The sequence below is a fragment of the Macrobrachium rosenbergii genome, chromosome 3 (assembly GCF_040412425.1).
Source record: "Macrobrachium rosenbergii isolate ZJJX-2024 chromosome 3, ASM4041242v1, whole genome shotgun sequence".
NCBI lineage: Eukaryota > Metazoa > Arthropoda > Malacostraca > Decapoda > Palaemonidae > Macrobrachium > Macrobrachium rosenbergii.
Window position 1 is genome coordinate 91,080,941 of NC_089743.1, and position 27,609 is coordinate 91,108,549.

Consider the following 27,609-nt stretch of genomic DNA (forward strand, 5'->3'; position numbering starts at 1 on the left):
GTATTTATTTTTAGTGGTTGTCATTTTATAGGGTTTTTGGACCCAGGGCTCAGGGGTTCCCTCAAACCACATCTGTTTCATTCTGGCTGAATTGAAGTGGCTTTCACCACACGGCTGCTCTTCGCTGCACACGTATAAGAGCCTTGCTCCCTGAATGGAATCCAACTTCTGGTGGCATTAAGAACCAGAAAAGATTCCAGACCAGGTAAGAATGTTTTGGGTTTCATGCAAGAAACCTTTAGCCTGATTGAGCGGATTTTCTAGCTGCACTACCCACCATCCTCCTCTCAATGTGGGAATCAGCTAACTTTAACAGTAGGTAAGATTCATCCCAAATAATATGAATTTTCATAATAAAGTTTATTATTTGGATACTTACCTACTGTTAAATTAGACACCACCCAGACTCCCCACAACTTCGTGGGCTGTCAAGGAGAATTTTGACCAGAGCTAAAACATTGGAAACACACTTAGTAGAGAACAGGTGTACTAGACAGTCATCCAGGCAGCCATTCAATCTTTTGTTTGAATTCCGACTCGCCTATTACCGCGGAGATGTAAGCTAACTTTAACAGCAGGTAAGTATCCAAATGATAAATTTTATCATGAAAATTATGTTTGTTAAATGGGCACCCCTTGTTGCAAGTCAGGACCTTTGGGTCATTCCATGAAATAAGTTTTCATTATAACTAATTATAGTAATGCACTGCTATATTTATCGTCTTAGGTTCCACCTCATCTGCGCAGCAACTGGGACAGTTTCTACCTTGAAATGTTGATGGTTGCTGGTCTTGTGATTTACTTCATCAACTTCATTGTGGGCAAATCAAAAAATCAAAAACTGGCAAATGCTTGGTACAACACCCATAAGAGCCTTTTGGAGCATAACTTCGCTCTCGTCGGTAGGTTGTGATTTTGTTGTGATTGTTGGTTAGTTTGTTTTAGAAAATGGATAAGAAACAGACTGTGTTCTGTACTGAATTTATTTGAGTTCATGCATAAGTGCAAACTTCAGTGTTGACAGAAATTGGATTTTCATTATTAGTATTGAATCTGAGGAATATTCTAATCCATGATACAAATGCAGGCTTTACTATTTGGAAAGGAAAAAGTAGTTGTATAATAGCATAATTAGTTATGTAGTACAAAAATATTGTGGATACATGTAGACTTTGAATTAATAACTTTTTAGTAGGTTAAAATCCTTTTATGAATGTAATCTTTCCAACCACTTGTAGCCACAACATTTGAGCTTTTAACAACAGTATACGAGTAACGTAAGACCAGGGGCAATAGTGAACTACAAATTCAGTTAGTATTTGTATTACATTGATAGTGGACTATGTATGTTTATTATATATATTATGAGAATTTATATACCGTATGTACTCGCGTATCATGCGATTTTTGAAGACCTAATTTTGAAGCCAATTTTAAGGGGGTCACATCATACGCGAGATATAAAATTAGCGTATGTAATATTTGCACATTAGTGTGGTATTATAAAATACAAACGCAACAAACATGCATCTCATCCATGGATCTTCTAAAAGTTATTATGCTTTACTTCACTGTACCCAAGAATATTGTATGTATTCTCATATTACTATTGTGTTAAAAAATACAAATGTAGTGATCAAGTGATCATTGTTTTGGTTTGGAAATCTAATTAATTTTTTTCATTGGGGCAGGGTTTTTGTTTACAAAAATCAACAGATTCCATTCACTATTTTCACTTGATGTCATTATAATATGAGCTTTACATATTTATCTCTTATTGGTGTGAAAACAACATTAAAATGTGTTCTTTCATGCCCAGTACTTTTAATTAAAATACTTTTCTCTCCAGTTTATTTACAGTCGAGCATATCGAAGTTTACGAGAGTTTCATCCATGTTGCCGATGCACAGTAATTTATAGTCTTTAGCAGCTTGAACATTACTTTCTCAGCTTCAGCTACAACTTGCAGCTTAAATTTAATAGTATATTTCCTTGCGGATCGTTTCTCCATAGCGAATAAGAGTGTAATGTAAAAATATCAGTCCAGTTGTACTTAATGTCATTTATAACATAACTATGGTAATTTACTATTGTACAATGCTTGAAATGCAAGCAAAACAGCTTATGTTATCCGATTCGGTTGTTCATAGCAAAACAGCTGTTTCTCGTTAGGTTGTTTATGGCTGTATGTGTTTATGCAGCAAGTATAACATTACAATATTTTTATCTTTCTCTTTTACTCTTTTAACGTATTTAACTAGAAGATGGGATAGATAAAGAGATGGAGAAAAAGAAGTTAGTCTATTGTAATTTGGTCTATCAAAAAGGAACTTGTATGATACGGGAGATACATGATAAAATAATTTTTTAAGGGTGAAAATTTGTGGGTCGCATGATACGCGAGGTCAGGCGTTACATGAGTTTACATGTACTGTATTTTGTAAAAGTTACCTGTTTTATTGTATAATACAGTAATATACTATTATATTAAGGAAAAGGGATATACTATGTGGAAATTAGTGAGATTAGTAATGCTGGAGTATTGGAAAAGGTGATGGAAGGAAGAGTGAGAAATATTGTTGAAAATCAACAATTGTCAGTTAGGCTTCATGCCAGAGAGAGAGATCAACAACGTATGCCGTCTTTATAATGAAGCAACTACAGAAGTACAGTCAAAGAGGCAGAAATTAACATAAAGACTCATGAGGCTAGTAATGTTACTCTGTCATAACACTAGATCCAGTTGAAGTTAGTTGCAGGTGAATTAGAAGGATTAGATAGATAAATGTTCGTGTTCACCAAGAGTCAGTGCTGAGGACTTGACTGTTTGGTATTATTGAAGAAGCTACAAGGGGTGCAGGAAAAAGGAGACCTTGGGAGCTGTTTTATGTTGGTGACTATTATTAATAGCAGAATCTGAGGAATAGGTGATGGAAAAGTTTAAAAAATGGAGAGTGGAATGGAAAGGAAATTACTGAAAATAATTATAAGCCAAATAAAACTTGTGTCAAGTGGAAAAGAAGCAAAGGAGAATGTACAATCAAGAAAGTGGCCATGTGGTTGTAGTTGAAAATGGTTTTGGGGGGTGAACCCTGTACATGTACCAAATACGACAGATGGTGTCATGAGAGGTGTTCAGGATTACAAAATAAACATGTAATCAGAGATTTTCAGGGTCCAAAATGTATTAAAAAAGCAAATGAGTAGGAAAGGGAAGTTGAGAAACCTCCTTTTGACAGATGGGAAAGTTTTAGAAGAGAGAGAGAGAGAGAGATATTGATTAATCAGTAAAAATTTCTGCAGTATGTTGCAGAAACAGGCACTGACAAGGAAAATGAAGATTTTTGAAATGTGTATCCTTGGAATGGTAAGATTCATAGCTGGAGTACAGTGGGAAGATCTTTTTATAAGTGAGGAATTGACATATGGATGTGGTATTAGCAGGCTTAAAAAAGCTAGTTGTTCCTACACGACATACAAATCCTCGGTCCTTTATGTTAGGAATTACTTTCAGCGAAGCTGGAAACGGCCATTAAACTTTCAAACAAGGTGGTCAGGCAGTTAACTACTGTCTGGTAAGCAGGAGTCCTGCCTGCCCGGATGTAAACATTCCAATTTGCCTTAGGCTGTTGTGCTATGCAGACATGTATGGTACCCCTCTGTCCTGACTGCCGTTATGTTGTTTTCCCGGTGGTATCTTTCTTGTTTTTGATTGTGTTTTGTATTTTTGTGTGTTTGATATTGTTTTTAATAATGAAGACCCATGAATCATCTAATCCTGTGCAGAAGGCTGTCACCCCCCAAGCATGTGTGCCGTGGGGTTGGTGGCAAGGGTTGTACCTGCTTCCGTTCTCCCTACGATGTTGACCCTCGTGCCCTCTGTACCACTTGCTTGACTGTAATCCTAATTCGACTTGTGCTGAGTGTTGCTCTTGGTTGCCTGCACAGTGGGCAAAGTTTACTGGGAGGAAACAGAGTAGGAGGAAGGCTGCCAAGGTGTCATCGGAAGGATATACGCCTCCAACTACGCCTTTGGTAGCTAACCCTTCTTACTCGTTTCTCCCCCTCTGGGGGCTGGGCGATCAGGACGACCTCTTCTCAGGGGCCTCCGCTCGCTCCGAGGGGTAAATTTTTCCCTTGGAGCAAAGGAGTCTCCCCTCACTCACCTGACTTTTGCTTCTTCAGGTTTGGCGGCTGAGCATCGTGAGGCATGAATTTCCTTAGGGCCCTCGGGCTCTCCATCTGTGCAGGGTATCTTGGGGCACCTGAGGTGTTTTCCGGTGGTCACACATGCTGCTGCCACCTCTACTACGATCAGAGTGACCATAACAGCTTTCGCCAAGGTCCCCTCCATGGTATCGACCCACTTTCCAACCTTGACGACTCCGGAGGTGGTGGACCAGTTGGCTATGCATGCTCCGGCACCCCAGTATGCAGCGTCCCTGCCCCCGGTTCTACCTCTGGTCCAGACTGCTCCTGTTCCTGCTGTGCCTCCTGTGCTGATTGCTCCTGCTGCTCCAGCTGTTTCTGCAGTCCCTGTTGACCGGTCTGCTTTTGTTGTGCCTCCTGCCCCAGCTTTCCTTGGTTGCTCCTGTTGCTGCTCCAGCTGTTCCTGCTGCTCCTGCTGCCCTTGCTGACCAGGTTGTTCCTGTGGTTTCTGTTGCTCCCTCTTGGATAGGGGACCTGACTGCCATCCTGAAGAAGATGTCAAAGAAGAAATCAAAGAGGTTCTGTAAGGTGTTCTCATCTTCGACTTTGTCGTTTGCTGCCTCCTCCCCATCTTCTTCTGAGGCTTGTCAGTCGAAGAAGAAGGAGGAGGTTGCCTCTCCTCCCCAAAAGAAGCCCTGCCTTGAGACTTCGAAGGGGCTGCCCTCTCCACAGGGGAGGTAGTGGGATCTCTCATTGGGTCTTTTCTTCCCGGCCCTCGGGCTTGGGATACGGTTCCCATACCCTGCCTGGGGTCTCGTGTCTCTGGAGCCTCGGGTGCGCGGTCTCCTGGCCCACACTCCCGATACCAGTTTGAAGAAGTTCGCTTCTAAGGCTGGTATTGTGCTCGGGAAGAGACTGCTCCCGTTTGTTGTTCTGTATGAGATTCAGGAGTGTCGGGTGCTCAGCCAAGCCAAATCATGCTGAGTGCTTGGGATTCCGCGGAATCTCAGGCACCCCGAACCAGCACTGGCGAATCCGCTCCCCGGTCTGGTTCAGGCACAGGTGTTTCGACACTTCTGCCAGCACCTGGACCCACAGAGAGGAGGTCCCCTGTTCAGTCTTCTTCTCAGGAGGTTTCAACCTCAAAGAAGACTGGATCATGTCGTGAGGACGGCACAAGTTCATGTCAAGCAGCTCCTGAGCACTCGACTCCAGCCAGCCCTGATTGCGTGATCGGCCTCGCTCGCCAGAGGGGGTTGCTTGGTTGTGCTTGGGTGAACCTCTGCTCTCCTGAGGATTCACCGAGGTGTAAGCGCTCTCCTAGGCCTGTACTGCCATCACCACCGGTGGTTGGTGAGGACCCACAGCCTGCCTCTACTGCTAGTTCTGGTAGGACAGGTAGGAATGCTCGATGCAAAAACTCAGAACCTGTCAGTTCCTGATGCCAGGTTCAAGTCCTTCACGATCCCCTCCCTAGAGAACCTTGTTGATAATGATCCAGACGAGATGCTACTTAGTCCTGTTAGAGTGCTGTGGTACTATCTAAAGAGGTCTGGACATCTCTGGCCTGTGTGTCGATGAGTCTTCGTTAGCACTGGCTCGTCCAAGAAAGAAGTGTCCAAGAACATGATTTCTTTTTGGCTTTGTGAGACAATCAGGAGGGCGTATCGTGCAGCTGGCGAAGGTGACCCCGGTACCTTCCGCCCTGAGAGCTCACGAAGTCAGGGGCATTGGTCCAGTCCTCACATTCCGGAAGAGTCTGCTTGTTCCTCAGGTACTGAAAGTGGGGGTGTTGTCTCAACAGACCACCTTCACATCATTCTACCTTCGGAAAATTGCCAACAAGCCCTCAGACACTTTTTCCTTGGGACCTGTGGTGGCTGCTCAACAAGTTGTGTAGTTTACCCAGCTCCTCTATTGGGACAGGTAGCATCTTGCCTAAGGTGTTTGGGTTTGGAAGTGACAGTGATTGCATGAGTGACTGGCTTCTCCTCCTCCTCCTTCCTTATCCTTCTATCTCTTCCTTCGGGCAGAGAGTGGGATTCGAGCCAACACATGCTGGAACTGGCAGCCAGTGCAGGTAAGTCAATGCTTCAAGCATCCTTTCTATTTTTCTGTCATTAGATTTATAGAAGCAAACCCACTCCTTCCTCTAGCAAGGGGAGGAAGGAGACTCTGACGATAAGACAAACCCAGTACAGTACTTATATTTGCCTTACTGTCACTGACTTTTGGATTCATCCTAGCCTATTTTCTTATGAGGTTATGTTTGCCTCATTCGAAAAGGCCCAGAGTTCTGACAATTGCTCTTGCAGTTCCTATACTCTGATCAATATGTCTGAGGCACAGTACTCTTCCTTGCTCTGTCGACCAGGAAGAGAAACCAGGTGTGGCAAACTCCTGAGAGCTCAGAGACTCATTCAGATTCCCTCCTCCAACAAGTGAGTCTTCCTAATATAAAGGACCGAGGGTTTGTTTGTCGTGTAGGAACGAATCACAAATTTTTAAAGTAATTTGTATTTTTCCTAACTTTACAAACCTGAGGTCCTTTACATTACATTTCATGCCCACCTCATGTCATCCTTCAATCTGATACCTGGGCCGAAAGGCAAAGTGGAATGTTTACATCCAGGCAGGCAGGACTCCCGCTTACCAGACAGTAGTTAACTACTTAACCACCTTGTTTGAAAGTTTAATGGCCGTTTCCAGCTTTGCTGAAAGTAATTCCTAATGTAAAAAGGACCTCAGGTTTGTATAGTTAGGAAGAATACTATTACTTAAAAGATTTGTGATGTCTCAATGATTGAGATGGTTGGGACATTTGGTGAAAAACCCTATAGGAAGGTAGTGCAGTCAGTGAACCTCACAGTGCACTGTAAGCATTACTTGAGGTTCTTTGCAGCATCCCTTCAGTTCCTAGCTGTAACCCCATTCATTCCTTTCACTGTACCTCCATTCATATTTTCTTTCTTCCATCATGCTATCCACCCTCCCCTAACAATTGTATCACAGTGTAACTGTGAGGGTTTCCTCCTGTTACACCTTTCAAACCTTTCTACTCTGTTTCCCTTTCAGCACTAAATGACCTCGTAGGTCCCAGTGCTTGGCCTTTGGCTTAAAATCTATATTCCATTCCATTCCATATGATGAAAAGGGTAGGTTCATTTAGTCAGAAAAGCAATAGATATGGAAGTAGACTCAAGAAATTGGTTTAAAGTGGATTGGTGGAGACTCAGGCAGACTAAGCGTTTAGGCAGAGTGCCTGGCTAGGAAGAAAATGGAGAGAACTTACATCCTTTAAAAACCCGTAAAGGGGAAAGCTGGTGTAAAACCATTCATGATGAGGATAATGCAACCCTCCAAGTGTGTGGCACCCATACAACAGGTACATTGTCACATAAAAAGAAAAAATAAATCAGCATGATTGCTGTTATCGTATAGTAATCTGAATGTGTCCCATTGCTTTCTGATGAGAGGTCTGTTTTTGTTTTATGGTTTTTAGTTATTCAAGATGCTTGCTTTTGCTGTTGCTAGGTTTAGATTTAGTGATTCAAGATGCTTGTTTTCACTGTTGCTAGGTTTAGATTTAGCGTTTAATGTTGGATATGCATGTTCCTTTTCAGTTTTGCATAACAGAATTTATATCTAAACAAATTTTTCAGGTGATGACAGTAAGCAGGCTGCAGAAAACAAAGGGCTTCAGAAGGAGTCGGAAAATGTTTACACACTTTGGTGTTCTGGCCGTACTTCCATGGAAGGGATGCTAGTGGAACTCAAGTTCATTAAGGTATCATACATTCATAGCTGTCTGTTTACAAAACTTTTGATTTTATATGTGTAACTTACCAAGTAATTACATAGCCTATGTTTCTAACTTGTATGGCAGCTAAAAATTTGAAATTTGTGGTAACGTTTTATTGTTTTAGTATAGGTGACAAGGCCCAGCCCACTTTTGGGGAAGGATAGGTACAATTGTCTCAAACAGCTTTGGTTTGAATTTGGTTGCCAGATGGTTGTTCTTAGTCTCTATTTGGTGACATTCTCTGATTTTGGTAGCATTCACACTATTTTCAGATAGCTTAGGTTATTTTAGACCAATTTTTTCTCGATTTACGACTTTTCCCAATGATGTCTGACACTAGTGCTTCTAGTATCCAGGTTTGCTGGAAAGGCTGTGAAACTAGGTTGACGAAAACGTCTTATGATTCCCACACAATCTGTAGCAATAGTAGGGGACAGATTGTTCGATTGACTTGACTTGTATTGAAACCAGGGACTGGGATCAGAGGAAGTGGAAAACATGAAAATATCATTTGGATAGTTAGAGAGAGCCTGAAAAAGGAAGGCAACTGTTAGAACTGAAGCTAGGAATGTAGCTAGCATAGAGTGCACCCCTCAATCTAGAGTAACTGATTGACCTGTTCTGTCTTCTACTCCTACTGCTGTATCCCCCTTAACCAGCCCTCTAACTATTCAACCTACTCCTTCATCCAGCCCCCATGCTTCCAACCCTAATGCCATTGCCAGCCTCGAAGCCCATGTTGATAAGAAGTTTAGGCTCATAGTTCATACTATGGAACATTTAAGTGCCCCAGCAAAAGTCCTTATGGACCAAGTCAGTGCTAATTGAAGTGTTAGTGGAGGAGGTGTCTACTTGTCCTGCCGGCGCTCGTAGACAAAGGTCACTGTCAAACTCCCATGCACCAGGGAGGAGGCATACTGGTAGTCCACGGGAGGTCAGTGGGGTTTGTCCACAGGTAGGCGCTCCCTTGACCGAGCCTGTTGAGCAGTCCCAGGACTCAATGGACAGCTGCTGGAAAGGCATCCGAAAGGAAGTGCATTGCATGAAATGCAAAGCCTTTCCTATGGTTGTGGCTGGGATGCTTTCTCCTGAACCAGATATGATAGTAACCTTGCTTTCTATCTTCTCGTTAGTTGTTAGGAAATCCTGCTATTGAATTTGGGAGCATGAAGGTACACATTGGTGTATATGAGTGAACCTTCACATACGAAGGTGGTAGTTGTCTTTAGTTTTGGACTTTCGGTTATGGCCTATTGACTCAGGCACAGTAGTCACTAGTACTCTATGAGATAGAGTCCTTTTTCCCATGTAAGGATCCTCTAACAAGTCTCACTGCAACAGCCTTACACCCTGTTGTTGTTCCAACATCTGGCAACTACTTGCCATTCAGGACAATAGGCAGGAATGTTGAGAAGCTTTTTTCCCCTCATTATAAAGCTAGTTGTTGAAGACTAAACAATGGGTATGAGTCAGTATATCCTTATCTAGTGACAGGCTTAACTCTTGGCTGATGTTCACAGTACTTGACATTGTAGTATAATTTGTAGCACATGAAATTTATTTAAGTTGTTTTTATTTTTGAATTAGAATCAGTTAATAGTTTTGCATATAGTATTAACATGAATAAATACTTTTGCTAAGTCTGAAGCTTTAGCTATTCTAGGTGTAACTTTTGACTCACATCTTGCTTTTGAGAAACATCTAATGAAAGTGTCAGGAAATTCAACACAAAAGTTAGGTGTTGTATGTAAAGCCTCATAAATTTATAATAGTGATAAAATCAGTGCTACCTGTTTTAGGTCATATATCCCTCCTTTACTAGAATACTGTTCTCGGATGTGGATATCTGCTTTTGCCAGAAATTTATCACTTTTAGAGAGAGTTGTTCGTGATGGTAGGTTTCCGTTTCCTAATATTAGCAGTTATGACGTGGACCATCAGTGGATAGTCTCTTGTTTGTTGATTTTTCATAAGTTGTATTTTAGCAGAGGTCTTTCACCTTCACAATTGATCCCAGATCCCCTTTTCCTGTCTAGAACAACCAGATTTGCTGAACAGCACACCAATATGCAGTTAATATGCTTCGCTCTTGAACTTCTCAGTTCCAGAGGTCCTGTATTCCTTACACCATTGGTCTGTAGAACAGTCTCAAGGAGGATGTTGTGCAAGTTCAAGCATTTTTAGCTATTTATGTATTAGTTAAATTTTTTCTTTTTTATGAAGCAATCTCTGCCTTTTGCATTTCTCTTTACCTTCTGTTATATCTTTCTAATGAACACCATATTGATTGCATGCTTGAATTTCAAGTCGGTGGTCTCTGTGGTCTTGTTCCATATGAATAGGGTTCATCATCTGAATAATAATAATGGTTTTTTATTATAAAGTTTGGCTTTTCAAATTTATGCTTAAAATGATTGTGAATTCAGTTCCAAATAGGTGTAATGTAAAGAGTCTGAATTTATCTGCAGCCTCTGCCAGGCAGCTTGGCATTGGCACTCCTCCAAGTGCATTCAGAGCATTGTAGACTAGCTGAGTATTGACATTTTTTATTTTTCATCCTTCCTTGTTTAAATGAAAATTGAAATAGAAATAAATTTTTAGTACGCTAGAATCTTTTTAACGTATCATACATTTGGATGGAAGTCATAAAAGTATATATTCACAAGAAACCAATAATGACAAATCTTAGTAGCAAATTAGATACAAAGTAGTATAACAAATGATTGCTTTGACCCTCTTTTTGTTTTAATCTTATTTGCCAGTAATGTTCAATATTGTAGCCATACCGTGCCAATAGAATCTGGAATTAGTAATAGTGCTTCATATTCCAGCATTATTATACCAGTACAGTATTTATCTAGAATTAGTAGGAACTTTATTTTTGTAAATTATAAACAGTTATGTATCTGTTACTTAAAAGTAAGCTTATCATTTCGTTTGTTTTCATCCTAAAATTGGCTAACTACAGCAAAAACAATTTTGTAAAAAATTTTATAGCTTTTTTTAATCCTTTAAATTTTTCAACAGAGACAAGATATGATTGGAGTTGTGTCACAGTTTATCAGGCCATCCAGTGATCAGTTGCTGGTGAAGGTTCACATGGATGAGATGGATACCTTTGTTTTTTCTTTGGCAACAAAGAAGACTGCTGCTCGACTTACAAAAGAAATGACTGACATAGTAAGTACTTCATTTTTATGAAGATTCTCTGTAACAGTTATGATTTTCATTGAGAGTTAACAACATGTATATGTTCTTTAGCATAGCTTTGAAATAGAATGCGCAGTAAACTGCACTAAATTGTATGTTAGATATTGGGCGTCTTGTGCAATGTTAAAGTTGAAAATCTACTCTATGAAATAAAGTTTGAGTAATTTTCATGGAGAACCTACTGTCTAGTTCTCAGTAAACATCTCATTGTATTAACATCATTTTCACACAAACTCAGTAATTGTTTTATCCAGCATTCTTGGTCTTTGAATGGTCAAATTATCCATCTGTAATTTTTAGACAAAAGAAGACTGGGTTTAACCTCCTGCATATATCTGTGGATCCCTCGGGGCGAGAGAAATTTACCTCCCCTAACCCGACAGTTTCTTCTTCAGGTCAGGAGGATGAGCTCTGAGAGACTTGGGTCTCCATTGGTCTCTTGGGTGTTCCTTTGGTGCAAGGCTTGCTCACGCACCTGAAGTCATCTTGTGTGCCCAAGCTACCTGTGGTAACCCGCACCTCCGTCATTGCTATCACCACTACCGTGATGATGACGGTGTTTGCCAAGACGATCACCTCCGTTACCATGCATGTTCCAGTCCTGATGATCCCGGCTGTTGTGACCATACTGTGCCCCATGCTCCTGTCCCGGGTTGCATGGTAACCCTCCCGCTTGCTGTTCCTGCTGCTCTCTGCTGCAACCTCCTGCATCGGGGACTGCTTGCTAACCATGATCCTGAAGATGTCCAAGAAAAAGTCAAAGAAGATGACTCGTAAAGTGTCATCGTCATCATCTTTGTGTTCATCATTGTCTTCTTCTACCTCCTCCCCTTCTTCTTCCGACACTCGCCGGCCAAAGAAGTAGCAGGTTCATTCTCTCTCCCTAAGAAGTCCTGTCATGGGGCTTCTAAGGGGCTGTCTCCCTCCACAGGGGTGGCAGTGGGATCTCTTGTTGGCTCTCCCTAAGTCTTTGGACTCAGGGGCTGTTTCGTGTACCTCTAAGAGGTCTCGTGATTTGGGAGCCTCGAGTGTGCAAGTCTCCAAGGCTCATGCGCTCAGAACCAGTTCTGGGAAGTCTTCTTCCAAGACTGGTGCTATGCCTGCCTCCTCCTGAGTTTCTTCGGACACTCAGGTAGGAGGGGCTACTCTTGGTCATCCTGGACGAGATTCAGGAGCATCGGGTGCTCTACAAGATCAGGTCACTCCGAGTACTTGGGTTTCACCGAAACCTTGAGTTTCCGAAACCAGTACTGGAGAGCCTGCTCCCCGGTCTGGTTTAGGCACAGGACGAGAGAAGTTGTCGAAGCATGCAGGTGCTTCTTCACCTCGTACCGTTACTTCTTTGAGTACACAGCCAGGTTCCCAACCTAGTGCTTCAGACTCGAGGGTCCAAGCACCTGGAGATGCAACAAGGAGGTCCCTCTCTCAGTCTTCTTCTCACCAGGAGGCTTCAGCCTCTAAGAAGACTGGAGCATGTCATGAGGATGGCACAAGTTCACACCTGGGAATACGTGACCCCTATCCTCTGGCTACCCCTCACTGACCACCTGGTCCATCTCCTGACTTAAATACCCAGCTCAGCAAAGAATCTCACCCTCCAGCAGGAGGTGCAGGTGATGCTGAAGAAAGGCGCTGTAGAAGTCTTGACAGGTTAGTCCCCAGGCTTTTACAGCTGTATCTTTCTTGTAGAGAAAGCTTTTGTGGGGTTGGGGACTGGTCATAGATCTCTCTCCCTTGAACCAATTCGTTTGCCAGACTCGGTTCACGATGGAAACGACACGTTCTGTGCTTGCATCCATCAGGGAAAACAACTTCGTGCTTACGGTGGACTTGAAGGATGCATATTTTCAAATACCCATCCTCTTGCAAGTACCTAACTTTATCCTCAGTGGGATGGTACTCCAGTTCAGGATACTCTGCTTCGGGCTCTTGACCGCTCCCCAGGTGTTCATGCGATTGTTCACCCTTGTCTCAGCTTGGGCCCATTCGCACAAGATACGCTTGTGGATTTATCTCGATGATTGGCTCGTCCTGGTGTGCTTCCGCTCACAGTTGCTTCAGGACAGAAATCGACTCCACAAAATTTGCCACAACCTAGGGGTCTTGGTGAATTTCAAGAAGTCTGATCTCATCCCCAAGCTTGCTGATAGATATGGCAGCAGCAAGAGTCTTCCCTTCAGATTTGCATATCAGCAAGTTCAGGAAAACAGCTCAATTATTCCTGTCTTGACGGGAGCAACCAGCTCGGCAGTGGCAAGCCATCCTTGGTCACCTGTTGTCCTTGGAGGAGCTGGTCCCTCATGGTCAGTTTCATCTTCTTTCTTTCCAGTGGAGAATGAAGGAGCTTTGGTCTCAGGCTCGAAATCCTCAGTCCTTTCCTATTCCAATCTCGGAGGAAGTAAGACAGGACCTAGACTGGTGGATGGGCAACAGGAACCTCGTAGTGGGAGTATCTCTGCATACTCCCCCTTCCGACATGCTTGTATAATTATGAAAAATACAAATTACTTTAAAAGTGTCATTTTTGTGGTTTTAAGACTTTGGAGAGTACAGGCAGTCCTTGGTTAACAGCAGGAGTTCTGTTCCTGGCCGAGTGCCACTAACTGAAAATTGCCAATAATTATGGTAATAAATGGCATTTACAATGCTGTAAGCCCCAATAAATTGCTTAACGATGCTGATAAACCACTTAACAGCACTGTTAACCGGTTATCTGCGTGGATAAACTGCTTACCAATGCTGATAAATCGCTTACTGAAGCTGATAAACTGCTTACAGGTATTATCCTACTTACGATGGGGTTAGGTTTAAAAAAATCCATCATTTGTTGGAAAAAACATATCTAGAATATAGCCTAGCCTACACAAGGGTATGCACTATCATCTATACATATATGGTAGCCTAACCTACATTATAATGTATACGCTATACATATATGGCATAGTAATTATTAATGTCAGCTAATTTTGGAGGATCACAAAGATTGACTTATGATAATTCAGTACAAAGAAAAATTGAAAAACAAACAAGAATTAGCTTAGCCTACACTATGGTATATCGTATACATATACAGTAGCATAGCCTACATTTTACTGTACTCTATATTCACACATTAATATCGTATTATACAAACATTAACATTACGAGTGTGCATCTTTTCCATGGATCATTTAAAAAGTTATGCTGTACTTCACTGTATCCAATAATTTTGTATTATTATAAATTGCGATCATTGTATTTTGGTTTGGAAATCGATTGCGCGGTAAGTTTATTTCACCCTATTTAACTCAGTTCAGAGTGCTTTTCTTGCTTCTAGTTAACGTAAATGAATCTGTAGATACTTTATTTATATGGGACAAGGTTATTTTTCATTTTACAAAGTGTTTTTAAGTCGAAATATAACTTAAATACTTTTTATTGTGAAATTAATTTTGCTGTTTTTTCGTTAATAGATGACGTTGGCCGTTGGGGCATGTTTGTTTTGTGTAAAAAATCAAGATTCCGTTTGCTATTTTCACTTTATTCCATCATAATACGAGCTTTACTTATTTATCTTTTATCAGCGTGAAAACAACAGTAATATGTGTTCTTTCATGCCCAGTAATTTTGATTAAAATACTTTTCTCTGCACTTTTATTCGAGTTTCATCCATGTTGCTGATGCACGATAATTTTTAGTCATTAACAGCTTGAACATTGTTTTCTCAGCTTCAGCTACAACTTGCAGCTTAAATTTATCAGTATATTTCCTTGCCTATCTTTTCTCCATTGAGAATAAGGGTATAATGTAAAAATACATCATTTCTATTCTACTTAATGTCATTTGTAATATAACTACAATAATTGTTTACTACCATACAACGGTTGAAATACAAGCAAAACAGCTGTTATCTGATTAATTATTAGCAAAACAGCAATTTCTCATTTGGTTGTTTATGACTGTACGCATTTACGCAAGAGTATAACATTACTAACAATACTTTTATCATTCTCTTTTACTTTTTTAACTAGAAGATGGGATAAAGAGATGGAGGAAAAGAAGTTGGTCTATTGTAATTTGGTCTCTCTCACTGCCTGATTATATGTTGCTGCTTGCACCTGCGTGAAATTTAAAAAGATTTTCTAAATATTGTCTTATTGGTATTAATTGCTAACCCCATTGCAAAATCAAATTATCGTAAGGCGAATTATCATAACTCAAGCACAACCTGTACTGGCACCAAAAATCTGGTTAACCACGTCGCTGGCCGAGCGCTGTAACACTGAAACACCATAACCAATGCCACCAGTAAGCGGGGACTGCCTGTACTAGTCATTTAGTTGTAGCAATGTATATACTTGAAACCTTATGGCCTAGAAGGTGGTGTCATGTAAGTATGTTTTCAGCATCTTTAATCGTCTTGCTGCCAAATTTGTACCAAGTACCAACTATTTTTTATATTTTTGTAAAATTGGAGCTGCAGTGTTATTGTTAATATTGACGGTGTACAAGTAAAACTTAGATAACTTAATTTCTATGTCTGGATTAAGAAGCTTTGTAATGCTAGTTCATGGGACTAAATCAGTCATTCATTGGCAACTTGGTCCAAAGTTTGCTGGCAAGATGCTAAGAGATGGCAGAATACATGCTTATGTGACATTCCTTAAGGATGCTATGATTGAGAAATGAGAAAGGCAGCTATTAGCTGTCCCACTGCTCTACTAATCTTACAAAATTGTCAGACCTTATACACTTCAGATCCCTGAGGTAAAAACTTGCAAAGATAGATTAGCGCCTCCAGGTGCTTGCCAATAAAATTGAGATGTCAGAATTATCAATTAGATAGATTTAATCTTGTAGACAAGAACCTTCACTTGTGCTGCTTTGCCATTTATCACATTCTTATTGTTTCTTCAAGGTAATTGTGTTCTCCTACACTGGTTTGCTATTCTGTTTAAGTGGAGGAATAAATGGGAATTTTTCAGTTCAGATTACCTGCCTGCCTTTTGATTTGATCTCTGAAGTCTCATTGGTCACTGGAAGGGCAATTGGTAAAAAAAATATTTGTTATAGTGCGGTCCAGGATCTCAGTGAAATGAGCCTCTTCTTGTTGCACCAGCGAGACCTCTGGAACATCACCCTCATGTGAATCCAGTAAATGGACCCTCCTTGGGTTCCTGCCAAATAGATGAGGCCAGATACTCACTCCTGATCACAGCAACTGCTGCACAGCTTTTGTAGGTCTGTCAGAATCAGCATTAGGATATTTTAATATTTTTGAGGCATTTCAAAACTCTTCCTGCTGTAGTACTAAGATGACAAGAGGCTCACAGAAATACAAGAGCACATAATGTATAAGCAATGCAGAATACTGATTAGTGGAGCATTAGGTAGCTAGGTGCCACAATAGGTATAAATGAACAAAATAATAAATAAACATTATATACCTTCGTGTTGGAAGGATGCTTAAAAATAGGGTGTAAAATACACAAAAGATCAAGTTCAGATGAATAGTTGTCAGGAGTAAAGCATATAGGTACTCTCTGTGTAGTAAACCGAATACTATTTTAAAGCAAACAAACGTAAACATTGGTGGACTAACAAAAAACTAACAAATGAAAATGTTAATACATGACAATTGAGAGAAAAGCTGAAAGCTAAGAATTAGAGGAAGAACTAGCTTCTTTAAGAAAAGTATAACTAGTTGCCTTAGTTAGCAAGATCTTAGAAACACGCTAACTAGTCTAGTAAATGTAATTATTGTTACCCCTTACCGACATTAATTAATGCACTAAAGTTGAAAAACATTGTAAGTATCCCAACATAAACATGTGAACATGGCAAAGCTAACTCCAGTTGAAAAAAAAGTTGGTGTTCTACCTCTTGAATTAGGAGAACAGTGTATAAAAAAGTTTCTTAATTATTTGTCACTTTGCCAGATTTGAAAATCACCTTGGTAACGTAACCTAACTTCCATAACTTAAAACTGTACTTTTATTCTTTTGTAATTTCAAAATTTCTATAAATGTGAAAATGATGTTGTAATGAAGCAAATTAAGCAGTCCTCTGAGAAAGCGGCAAATAAGTCCGCATGAGTAGCATGCTCAAACACAGATGCAAAGTGAGTCTACCTTTCTGCTGAATGCCCAGGGATTTGAGGGAATCATGTACTTGTCTATAGCAGTATTCTTTTAAAAGGATTAAGTAATTGGGACATCATGCTGACCTTGAAGTTGAGTTCAAACCAAGTTTAAACTTAATATTCAAATTGATCCAAGAGTTTATGTAGGAGTATATTTTTAAATTTTAACCATTTATGTTCCTGATATTCAGATTGTTTACTGAAGGTGAATGAGTAAGCAAAAATTTTTATGTACTTTTGCAGAGTACTTTTTGCCCTGAGAAGAAGTCTGTGGAGAAGTTCAGTCTTGGAACACAATTTGTTCTCATGAATGAACTCGGAGAAGTGTCTATAATGATTCTAGGTGATCCAAAGGTGACTGCGGTGTTGAACAAATATTCTGCCATGATTGATTTCTTCCACTTTTCTGACCAGTATTCAGGACCCAAACAACCAGAGTAAGTGTGCATGCTTCAAGATTTTAGCATTTTAAAGGTGACTTCTTCTAAGTTAGAAATTACTGGTTGATAAGTAGACTGTAGGCTGATATGTAGATCGTAAGGACTCATTGTTTTAAAATATAGTTGAAGTAAGATTTCCTCAGTATATTAAGAAGTGCAGTAATGTACATAAGTAACAGTGAAGTTGAATGCCTATTTTTCTGAGGAGGAGTGACATTTTTGAACACTTCATCTAGTTACAATACTAATTTGAATTGTTGAATGGGTACTTAACAAGAATTTGTATTTTTCTTAACCAGAAGAATGTTTTTAAGAGTGAGAAGTTGACATAATATTTTCAAACTACAGATTATCCTTTAATGCTCTGAATTCAGAAGATAAACAATTAATACTGTAGATGTTCTGAATTGAGAAGATAAACAATTAATACTGGAGTCCAAGTTTTGTTTATAGAAAGCTTGTGAACATCGTTAAACATTGAGAAACTACTACTATTTATAAAATTGGTACTTCAAATAACATTTTTTGAGTTAAACTGAGCCTAATTAAGAAATAGATAAGGTTTGAAGTGAATGAAGTATACATTATTCTCATATAATTGATGTAAAAGGCCTCAAATAGAAGTTACCATCTTTTCTAAAGTTAACATACTATAATTGAATCGTAACAGCCTTTTGAGATGTAAATTATTTGTCTCCTGGTCACAGTGTACGTTTTATGCACTGTCCTAGTCAAATGAAAAAGTTTCATCTCGTATTTCAGATATTTTAAGATGCACACGCACACAAGGAGTATAGATAAATGCAAGACATTCTCATTCTTGCAAGAGAACCATACTAAAACTATTATTTTGTGTTGTTTAAAAAATTGTATTTCTGTTCTCAGTGACTTTGCTAATTAATTTTCAAGCCAGTTATTCCATGCACGTTCAGCAATGGCTTTTAGTGGTCAGTTTAATAATTATCAAGTGTCTTAATTTATGAAGGGTATTTTAATTGGGGAATGGAAGATGGTTATGAAATGTGTGGAGATGATGGACTAGGATAACATTGTTACTTTCACAAATGTTTTTGTTCATGTTACTCTCACAAGTGTTTTGTTTATAAAACATTATACCAAGAGGGAATATTTGTGTGGAATCCAAGATGAAATTTTTATATAGATTAACTTTTAGATATACATATACTTAGGCATAAGTTGCCATCTTGTGTTGTTTAGCCGTTGTGAGCTGTTTGGATGTTTTATTAGATGTGATGTTTGCCGTATTCTCCTCTTTTTCTGTTTTTTTTTCTAAAAGGATTGCGTCTCCTTTGGTTTACACTAGACACTCTTGTTGGATGTGATAACACTACTACCTGTCTAGGCTGTACTATTCTTTTGCTCTGTTCTAACACCTTATTAATTCCTTATCAGTTATATAAAATGAGTTATATCAGACACCACTGTATAAAATGCACTTCAGCTATAGGGAGCTTTTTGTGGAGAAAACAGGAGATAAAAATGTATATGTATTGTTGCTCATGACAGAGAAGACAAATTACTACTCATCTAGATTGGAGACTTAAGTTCTTAAGTTTTGTTAGGTTATACAGTAGTGTTTACCATTTTTCATTCTCACTCTCTCTCTCTCTCGCCTGTGTGATAGATTAACTTGGGTCCATCTCTCAACAATTGGTTTATAAAATGTAGGATTGAGGTAGAGAAGTTTTGAGAAAGGTTTTGTCGGTGATAAAAGTATTTCTCTGATGTTTAATGATTAAAAAATCAAGTATCTGTGTACAACATTGTGAGTTTTGACTAAAACAACATTACCTGCAAATCGACATTGAATATGTATGAATATACACGCCTTCCTAACCCAGGAAAAGCTTGGACAGTGATTGTTTTGCTTTTTTTTTTTTTTTTTTTTTTTTTTATTAAAATGGGTTTTGAGTAGCAGTTCAAAATCTACCTCTTGTCCCCCTCCAGTAATGGATATGAATAGACTTGGCTGCATTGGCTTTCATGATTTTTAAGGTATAAGAGCATTTACCTTTGCCTAGAATCAAACTTTTACAGTAGTTTGCTCACTGTAATTTGGAGTCTTTAAAAGTAATGCTATAACAGTATTTAGATGGTGGATTTCATTGCCATATGCAATATTAAACATGCTTTAGATTTGAATTTAATTATGTTGAAGTACTGTACATTAGTTTATTCCATTTTGAAGTAATGTAGATGTATAGTGTAGCAGTCGTTGTGGCTTTTCAAGTGTTGCACATTCGTGCTGTAAGCGCTTGTTTGTTTACCTGCATTTTGTTTAATTTCATGTCTTGTAGAGGAACAGAAGGAAGGTAAGATTAAAGTAGTTGTAAACTCATTGGTGCTTATATGTTATTTTGATGTCAATTAGTTTTTTTTAGTCAGGAAGAGGAATTTAATATTTTTTTATAGAGAAAAAGATTTTCATACAAACCCATTAATTGTATATCTGTATGTTTGCATTCTACTAACATCTCCAGGTTCACCAGTCATTTGTGTGTTGAACAGAAAAGGGTAGTCTCTATGCTAGTGCCTTGGAGCTAACCTCACTTTTATTGTAACTGTATGAGTAAGAGACTCATGGGGCTGCGAGGAGGTTACTCATTATATGATTAATGGGTTTGTATGAGAATTTGATTTGAGTTATGAAAATGTAGTTTATATAATCATAGACCATCAGTCATATATTAGCATGAATCACCAGTTCGGAGGGAGGCTGAGGAGCTGAATATCCGAAATGACTGTATATTCCTGAAGGTTCCAGTTGACAACTTGGAGACTGAGAGTCAGGAATCAGGTCTGTAATAGCTGATAGGGTTATAAGTATTAGTGCCCAAGAGAATCTTTTATGTATAAGATAATGCATTTCTGTAAGAATCTTTATGAATGGGGAAGGAAGCACACTTGTTGTGATGCAGAAACCCATAACCTAGAAGTCTTATGTCTCATGGCAGTGCCACAGGTGAGATCTGGATTATTCAGGTAAAACATAGCCCACCACAACTATTGGTTCTAATGAAAACTAGTCTATACATTTATACATAACATCTCTGAGATAAAAGGTTGCTATATAAAAGCAGTGGAAACAGGGCTGCCCCCTGTCCTGTGGGTTGAAGAAATTGTCACTTGATCCAGTGGATGTGTACCCTAATCTTAACTAAACAGATGTGTAATCATTTGTGCCTGTGAATTGAGAGGAACCAGTGAGACTTCCGCAAGAAGGTAACCAGGGTTCTGCCACCTTAGAAGGTCCTCTAGAACATCCTCTAAAGTTGCAACTGAGTAATTGCCCAGTGGAGGTGCTGCTAATCATGACCTTGCAGGTTGTATTTGAAGCAACTGCAACTAGAAAAGGATGTGTGGAACCATTATCTCAAGGAGGATGACTTGCTACTGATGTTATAGTGTTGCTATGGTCGCTGTTGAAAGTCGTCTTCTCAGACCACCTGTATGATGCAGCGTGAAAAAGGGAATAGTTTCAGAATTTTCAACACCTGAAGATCTCGATTCCTGGGAGACAAGTCTGAAAGGTCCATAGTCATGACTTTTTCTTCAGAAGCACATCTGCAAGATGGTATGGTACCACAAATGTAGAAGCATGTTGAGGATGCTATGAAGTCTCCCCTCCACCAACTCCATCATCACCATCCTTAAGGTAGTTTCTCACACAAACTACTTCAGATCATTGGGCTAAAGTCAGTGGTTGGTCTCCAACTCCCATTACTTCTGTAAAAGCCTGCAATATGTCTGTGGACTTCTCATTCAATTGTCATATGGTCTGTTGGCTGCAACAAGGGAGGGTTGTCCCTTGTCTCCAGAAAAAGTAGTTGATAATTAATTCTTGACAGCTACCCAGTGCTCTGCTCAGCTCTCCTGCCAAGGGGAACAGATTTGTCGAGGATGTCCCTGGCATCCTATATGCTGTAGGGCACAGAAAAGGAGACTGTCTTGGAAATTCAAGTCTGTCTTCTTAAGATGGCCTGCTAACTCAAAGATGATGACTTGTTGCCAATGTTAAAAATCTCTTTTGTGGTCTGTTGAAGTCAGCTTCTCAAAGATCTTCCATACAAGTGTCCTTGGAATTTGGAATGAATTGAGAGGAGCTGACATTGAAACATCCATTAGATCAGAGGAAACAGTTAGAAGGTCCTTAGTCTGTATACCCCTTCTTGGGAACATTTGGAAGAAGGTATAGCACCATGTAAATAAGTAGGATGGCAGCACAGTTGAGCAAAAGCACAATCCTTCTTGCTGTGGTGACTTTTGACATCTTGGTCCCCTCTGAAAACAACAAACTAATGACTAACTGTTCTAGCCATTTGTATATGGAGAACTCCCTGAGAAATCATTCTGTCTATGTATGTTATTTGGCAGTAATGGCCAGGGGTGAAGAGAGCCAAACTGAACATGATGGTAGGTGATAAGCTTTTAATGAATAGCCCTAAGTCTTTTAGAACCATTGAAGTGGTTGGTCTGGAAGCAAAAACAAGTTGAGATACAATCATGGGTCAGTCAAACATGTTACTGGTCCAACATCTCTCCATCCAAACTCCCACATTAGCGACTATATCAGAGACAGCAGCAGTTATGGGCAGTCCAAAGACGTAAATGAAAAGGTCATCCTTGCAAGAATAACTTTGTAGATCAGCATCTGAGGGTTGTTTCTAGGGTTTTTGAGGTTTCTAGCCAAATCATCTTGTGCCCTCAATGCAATAACCCAAAAAGATGATGTCTTACAAAGTCAGATCCATGTTATCCTCTTCTATATACTTAGTGAGCATGATAGGATCCTTCAAGAGTGTTTTCTCATCATCTTAATAGGAGACAAGGGTGTCTTCGGCAAGGAGAGCTCACTTCAGAGAGTTAGTAGGTAATTCATTAGGTAGTTAGCAGTAAGACTTGACCTGTGAAACCTCCACCACAACAATAACAGATGATGAAAATGGTAAAGTAAAGACTTAAAATGAAGCAGATACTTTAAAAGGCTAAATTCTTAGGGTTATGAGAAACCATAAACTACTTGCAAAGAGTGGCCTTAGCAACTGAAAAACACCTGCTAATGTGGAAATAGAAGGGAATAATGATTAATTAATAAAGAAAGCTGGAAAATTATTTATAACTGCTATAAGCATGATATGTGCCTGAACAGAAACCCGTGAAGTCTCACAAACAAGTGAGGTTGTATGCTAGTACATATTGAGGATCCACAAGCTGCTTGTGTAGTTAGACTACCTTCTGCCTGACAAACAAAAGGCAGGTGAACCTGGGAAAATGTATGGGGGAAAGTATAGGCATGTGTTTGAATAATGGGAAATGATTTCACAAAATTTTAGTTTCCGTTACATTTTTGTTGAAGTGTTTTACTTGTAGTTTGCTCTGCAGTAGAATCAGGCACTGTTACTTCCCAGTTCTGCATATTCAGGCAGTTTGGAAATATTTTTATTCATATATAGAAACAATAACGGGGAAATATTTAAAGGATAAATAATAGTGAAAAATCATTTCTACAAGAGCAAAACAGAAGCCCCATCATCATCACAAAAAATATGGTGCACATGAAATTATTGAGGTAAAAATGAAAAAAAGGACCTCAAAACTGACAGTAGGCCTTTACAGATACAGTAGTTATGTGTTATATTCTTAGCACGCATCTATCTCTTTTCTCACTTTTCATTCAATCATCTTGAATAAAGACTGCTATATGCAAGTGGGTGTGACAGTTGATTGATAACTGCTAACAGAAGGTTCAGTTGGCTCTCAGTTGTTGGTCTGAGGTAATGAAATATGGCGAAATATGAACATGCTGAGATATCTTCCAGGTTTAAGCAAGTAACAGAGTATAGTTTGAATTTATCCCAATCCTCTCTGAAGGTGAACAACTGCTTGTATCATTAGTCACAGTAACTTGACAAATAAGGTGATTGTGATTGTGAGCATTTGGCATGCTTGAAGGGAGAAGTTTCAAACAACCTTTACTGAGTTAGTGGTCCTTAGAACTATTTTTAGTGTAGAGGGGAGAGAAAGGCTGCATTCCTATTTCCATGCAGGAGCAATCCAGAAGAAATTTATATGCATGGGTATCAGAATCTATAAAGCATGAGGCACATGTAATTACAGTACTAGAAATTATGAATTGGTGGAAGAGCTTTCAAGACTATAAATGAACACGAGGCCATCACTACTTAAAAACCAACAATGGCAACTTTAGACTTGTTTACAAGAATGACATATTCAACCTTGACACTTTGTAAATTTCACATTTTTATTTGCTACTTAACCTGTTGCCAACTTTCTTGAGATCTAGTCAGAAAAACATGATCACTGTAGGAGACACCCAGGATTTCATGGATTAGCATGTAGGATTTAAATCTAAAACACTGCCAGTGAGGATGATGTTAGACTTAGATATCTCACATAAACAGTTAAGATATTGCCCGTTGGTATACTACTGCTCTACAAAAAATAACTTAGGTTGTATTAAGATAGATTAACTAGTTTATTGTTCATAAGGAAGAAAGTCTGTTGTGCATGTTTCAAAGAAACCTGTAGTTGCTTTGACCTCCATCCAAGTGCATACACAACACAACAACTTTACTGTCACTTACCTGCCTTGGGGGTAATATCTTAATTACAAAAAAGATAGACATATGGCAGCACATGAAACTAGCACCATATAGGAATATTAATATAAATGGTGACATAAACAGTAGAAAGTTAAAATTTTTGTGTGTTGACAAAATCTCAGTAAATGTTAATTTCCTACAAAAATGGTATTGAGGAAAGCTGTTCAGATTGTTTAGATACAAAACCTGACTGTACAGGAGTAATCCTGAAACAGTAATACCCCATGTCCAGTATACTGGAACATAAAAAGCAAACGTATTTGTAACGCAGTCTCTCTTGCATGGCTAGCCTAACTTAGAATGGTAACCACTGTAGTCAGGAATCAAAGATAGTTGAAATGAACATGTAGTTTTTCATGTTGAAAAGTTGTAGTTTTTCACATTATTGATGAATATTAGTTTTCAAAAATAACACTTTTTGCTTTGTAAAATGTTAATTTTCTGCATTTAATGTGGTCTTGGTGTAAAGCTAACACTAATCTTGCTGTAGGCTAACTTTTGTGTGTTTTTAAGAGTAGCCATGACTTTTAGCCTAAAAGTATCAAATATGTGTTCTGTATCATTAGTTCCAATGGAAAGATCCTTTCCTGTAAGCACTGTTTAGGAAGAATTTAGTTATGGGAGTTGTTGGTTTCTGGTACCTCAACTTAATAGACTTAAACTTTTTGGATTTTATTATTTATCAGGGCCATTCAATAGCAGTAATTCATAATTAATGGAGTAATCCAGTAAGTACAGTAGATTTATCAGACAGGGAAACAAACACAACTGACACTTTCTTTTCTAAGCCTGAAAGCAGGGGTTCTTTATTTCTAGGGTATGTTACCGTTCAAGCCCCATTCATTGTACACTGGAGTTAGACATTCTGTATTTGTTGGGTGTTAAAAGTTCAGAACTGCATTATACAGTATAGTTACTTCAGTAATTTACTTGCAGTACATTGGTAAATTTATACTTAAAATGTAGGGTTTTTTTGGAAGTTCTACTCTTTGTTTATCCCTCAGTCACTTGCTCTGAAACAATGATAAATTTGGTCTAATAAAGGTTAATTGCATGCCTTCTTTTTAGGGATGGGGGCTTACATGTGTTTAATAGAAACTCATAAATGCTCATGGCTTTTTACAAATTTCATGACTTTTTAATTGCTTGTAAACATAATTAGATAGAGCTATTGTAATCAGCTGCATTTTTGCTAGGTTATACAATATTGTATGTATTTTTATAAGCAGTTCATTTTGCTGATAAATCTCAGAAGTGAAATGATTAGTTATTGAATCTTTTAAATTGAATGATAATTACAAAATACTGGGTAGGATTGGTTATTAATTATTAATTACTCTAAATAGAATTGCTGCACACTAGAGCTATATGAGTTGACTCCAGTGTATTGCATAGACTATATGCCATTCTTCGTGACTTATCAGATTTTGTTACTTGGTTTGGAGAATGGCCCCCAGAACTGTCAGTTAAGTTGAGGTGTCAGTATTCAAAATGTCATTGACCAGCGTTTGTGGGTTGATTGACGGTTAGCCAGCTTTATCATCATTCACTTTGCCTCTGTCTGGTAGCACTCTGATGCCTCTTGAGTATGTACAGTAATGCATTTTACAGTGGCTTAATTAGTTTTAAGGTAAGGGAAGAATACCCTTTATCAAAAATGCACCTTTTACTTTGCAACATAGTCAAGACAGAGTACCTCCTAACATACGTGAGACCTTCAAGTGTCCATAACACTATCTTTATAAAGTCTCCGGTTTGATGAAATAGGGTTGAAGATCTAATTGTATTGCCTACTAATGAGGTTATTTGGCATAAGTAGTAAGTGTTTCTTTTACTGGCAATTACAGGATGCAAGTGATTATAGTGGTAGTTCCAGCTGTGTTGGTATTACAATATATCAAGTTGGGTGAGGCCTCACCAAGGGAAGATTATTGTCTTTAAGTTGAAGTGAGGCATTTTCCATATATGTCTTCTCAGATATTTTTCATTAGTAAAGTACAAGGATTTTATCTGTGAAACATGAAAAGAAAATTATCTGTACATAAATGAGTTGTAGTATGTTGAACTACCATATTTATGTGAAAGTTGCAAATCAGCACATTACTTGGTTTAAAACTAAGTACATCTCGAGTAACTATATTGGCTATGTATTGAACTTTTCAGAGATACCCAGCCTACGAAACTGCCTGAAGTGCGAAAAGCGCTTGTGTTTGGCTTCAACTTCCCGGGACGTGGGAATCCCTCAATGGAAGCTATTGAGAATATGAAGCCCTTGTTGCAACTTGTTTTCCACCTGACAGACAAACTCCGTAGGTTCAAGCTCAGTAAGGAGGTATGATCTTGTTTTTCAAGTTTTATTATCCAGATCTGGGCTAGTTGCTCAAGAAGGGTGTCTAGAGCTGTCCCTCATCAGAAGAGAAAATAGTAAAACCTTAGGAACATCATTGTTTATATTTAAATTATTTTTATTTGAAATGAATATGATACTAATATTTAGTGTGTTTGTTTGCACCTGTCAAATGTAAGACAAACATTTGTGCTTTGTTCATGAATTTCGTCAAATTTTGTTATGTACATATTTGTTATTTTTTGTGTAGGGTAAGTCGAAAGCAGAAAAGAACCGTTGTCGAGTAGAGGAGGCATTCTTAAAGGCGACTCATGCAGCTCGAGCTGAAATGGCACAAGCAAGAAGGGAGCAGAAGAAGAGGGAAGACAGAGAAAAGATGCTGGAGGTAAGGTTGTTCATGAAACTTAGAAATACTGTTTCTTGCATATTCAAGTTTCCTTGAAGAAGAAGTCTTTTCTTTGAGGCTGCTAACTCTTGCCATATTAACAATATACAACAATACTTTTAAAACAATATATATGTTGCTGAATTCCATTTTGATGATGGAATGCTAAAGATGCTAAAAAATAATTTATTTTTTCACAAAAATATAAAAATAATTTATTTTTTCACAAAAATATTTTTGATGTCCATTTCTCAATCAAATGATTGCCATTATGAGGCACTGCTAAGAAGAAAAAAATCACACGAGTAATTAAATTGGACCATTGAGCTATATATGTGTTTCCAAATGAGTGGCCCATGGGATATTTTCTCAGTGAGAGTTGAAACCTATGGTGAGTAAAATTCAGCAAGAACCAGGGTTTGGGCCAAAGGAACATTATGAAAATACTTGCTCATCTATCATGTATACTCCACATTACAGTTCAAAATTTTTTATTTTCATATTTAAGTGA

General features: G+C 38.7%; 1 protein-coding gene across 1 annotated transcript in view; it reads left to right on the plus strand.

Moving 5' to 3' along the window:
* LOC136827821 (PAT complex subunit CCDC47) overlaps positions 1 to 27,609 on the plus strand; it is a 48,098-nt gene that overhangs the window by 14,924 nt on the left and 5,565 nt on the right. Inside the window, exons 4-9 of the mRNA XM_067085284.1 lie at positions 728 to 902; positions 7,812 to 7,936; positions 10,979 to 11,131; positions 17,526 to 17,719; positions 26,530 to 26,698; positions 26,964 to 27,098. Coding sequence (XP_066941385.1) covers positions 728 to 902; positions 7,812 to 7,936; positions 10,979 to 11,131; positions 17,526 to 17,719; positions 26,530 to 26,698; positions 26,964 to 27,098 — 951 coding nt within the window. The remainder of the gene's footprint in view (positions 1 to 727; positions 903 to 7,811; positions 7,937 to 10,978; positions 11,132 to 17,525; positions 17,720 to 26,529; positions 26,699 to 26,963; positions 27,099 to 27,609) is intronic.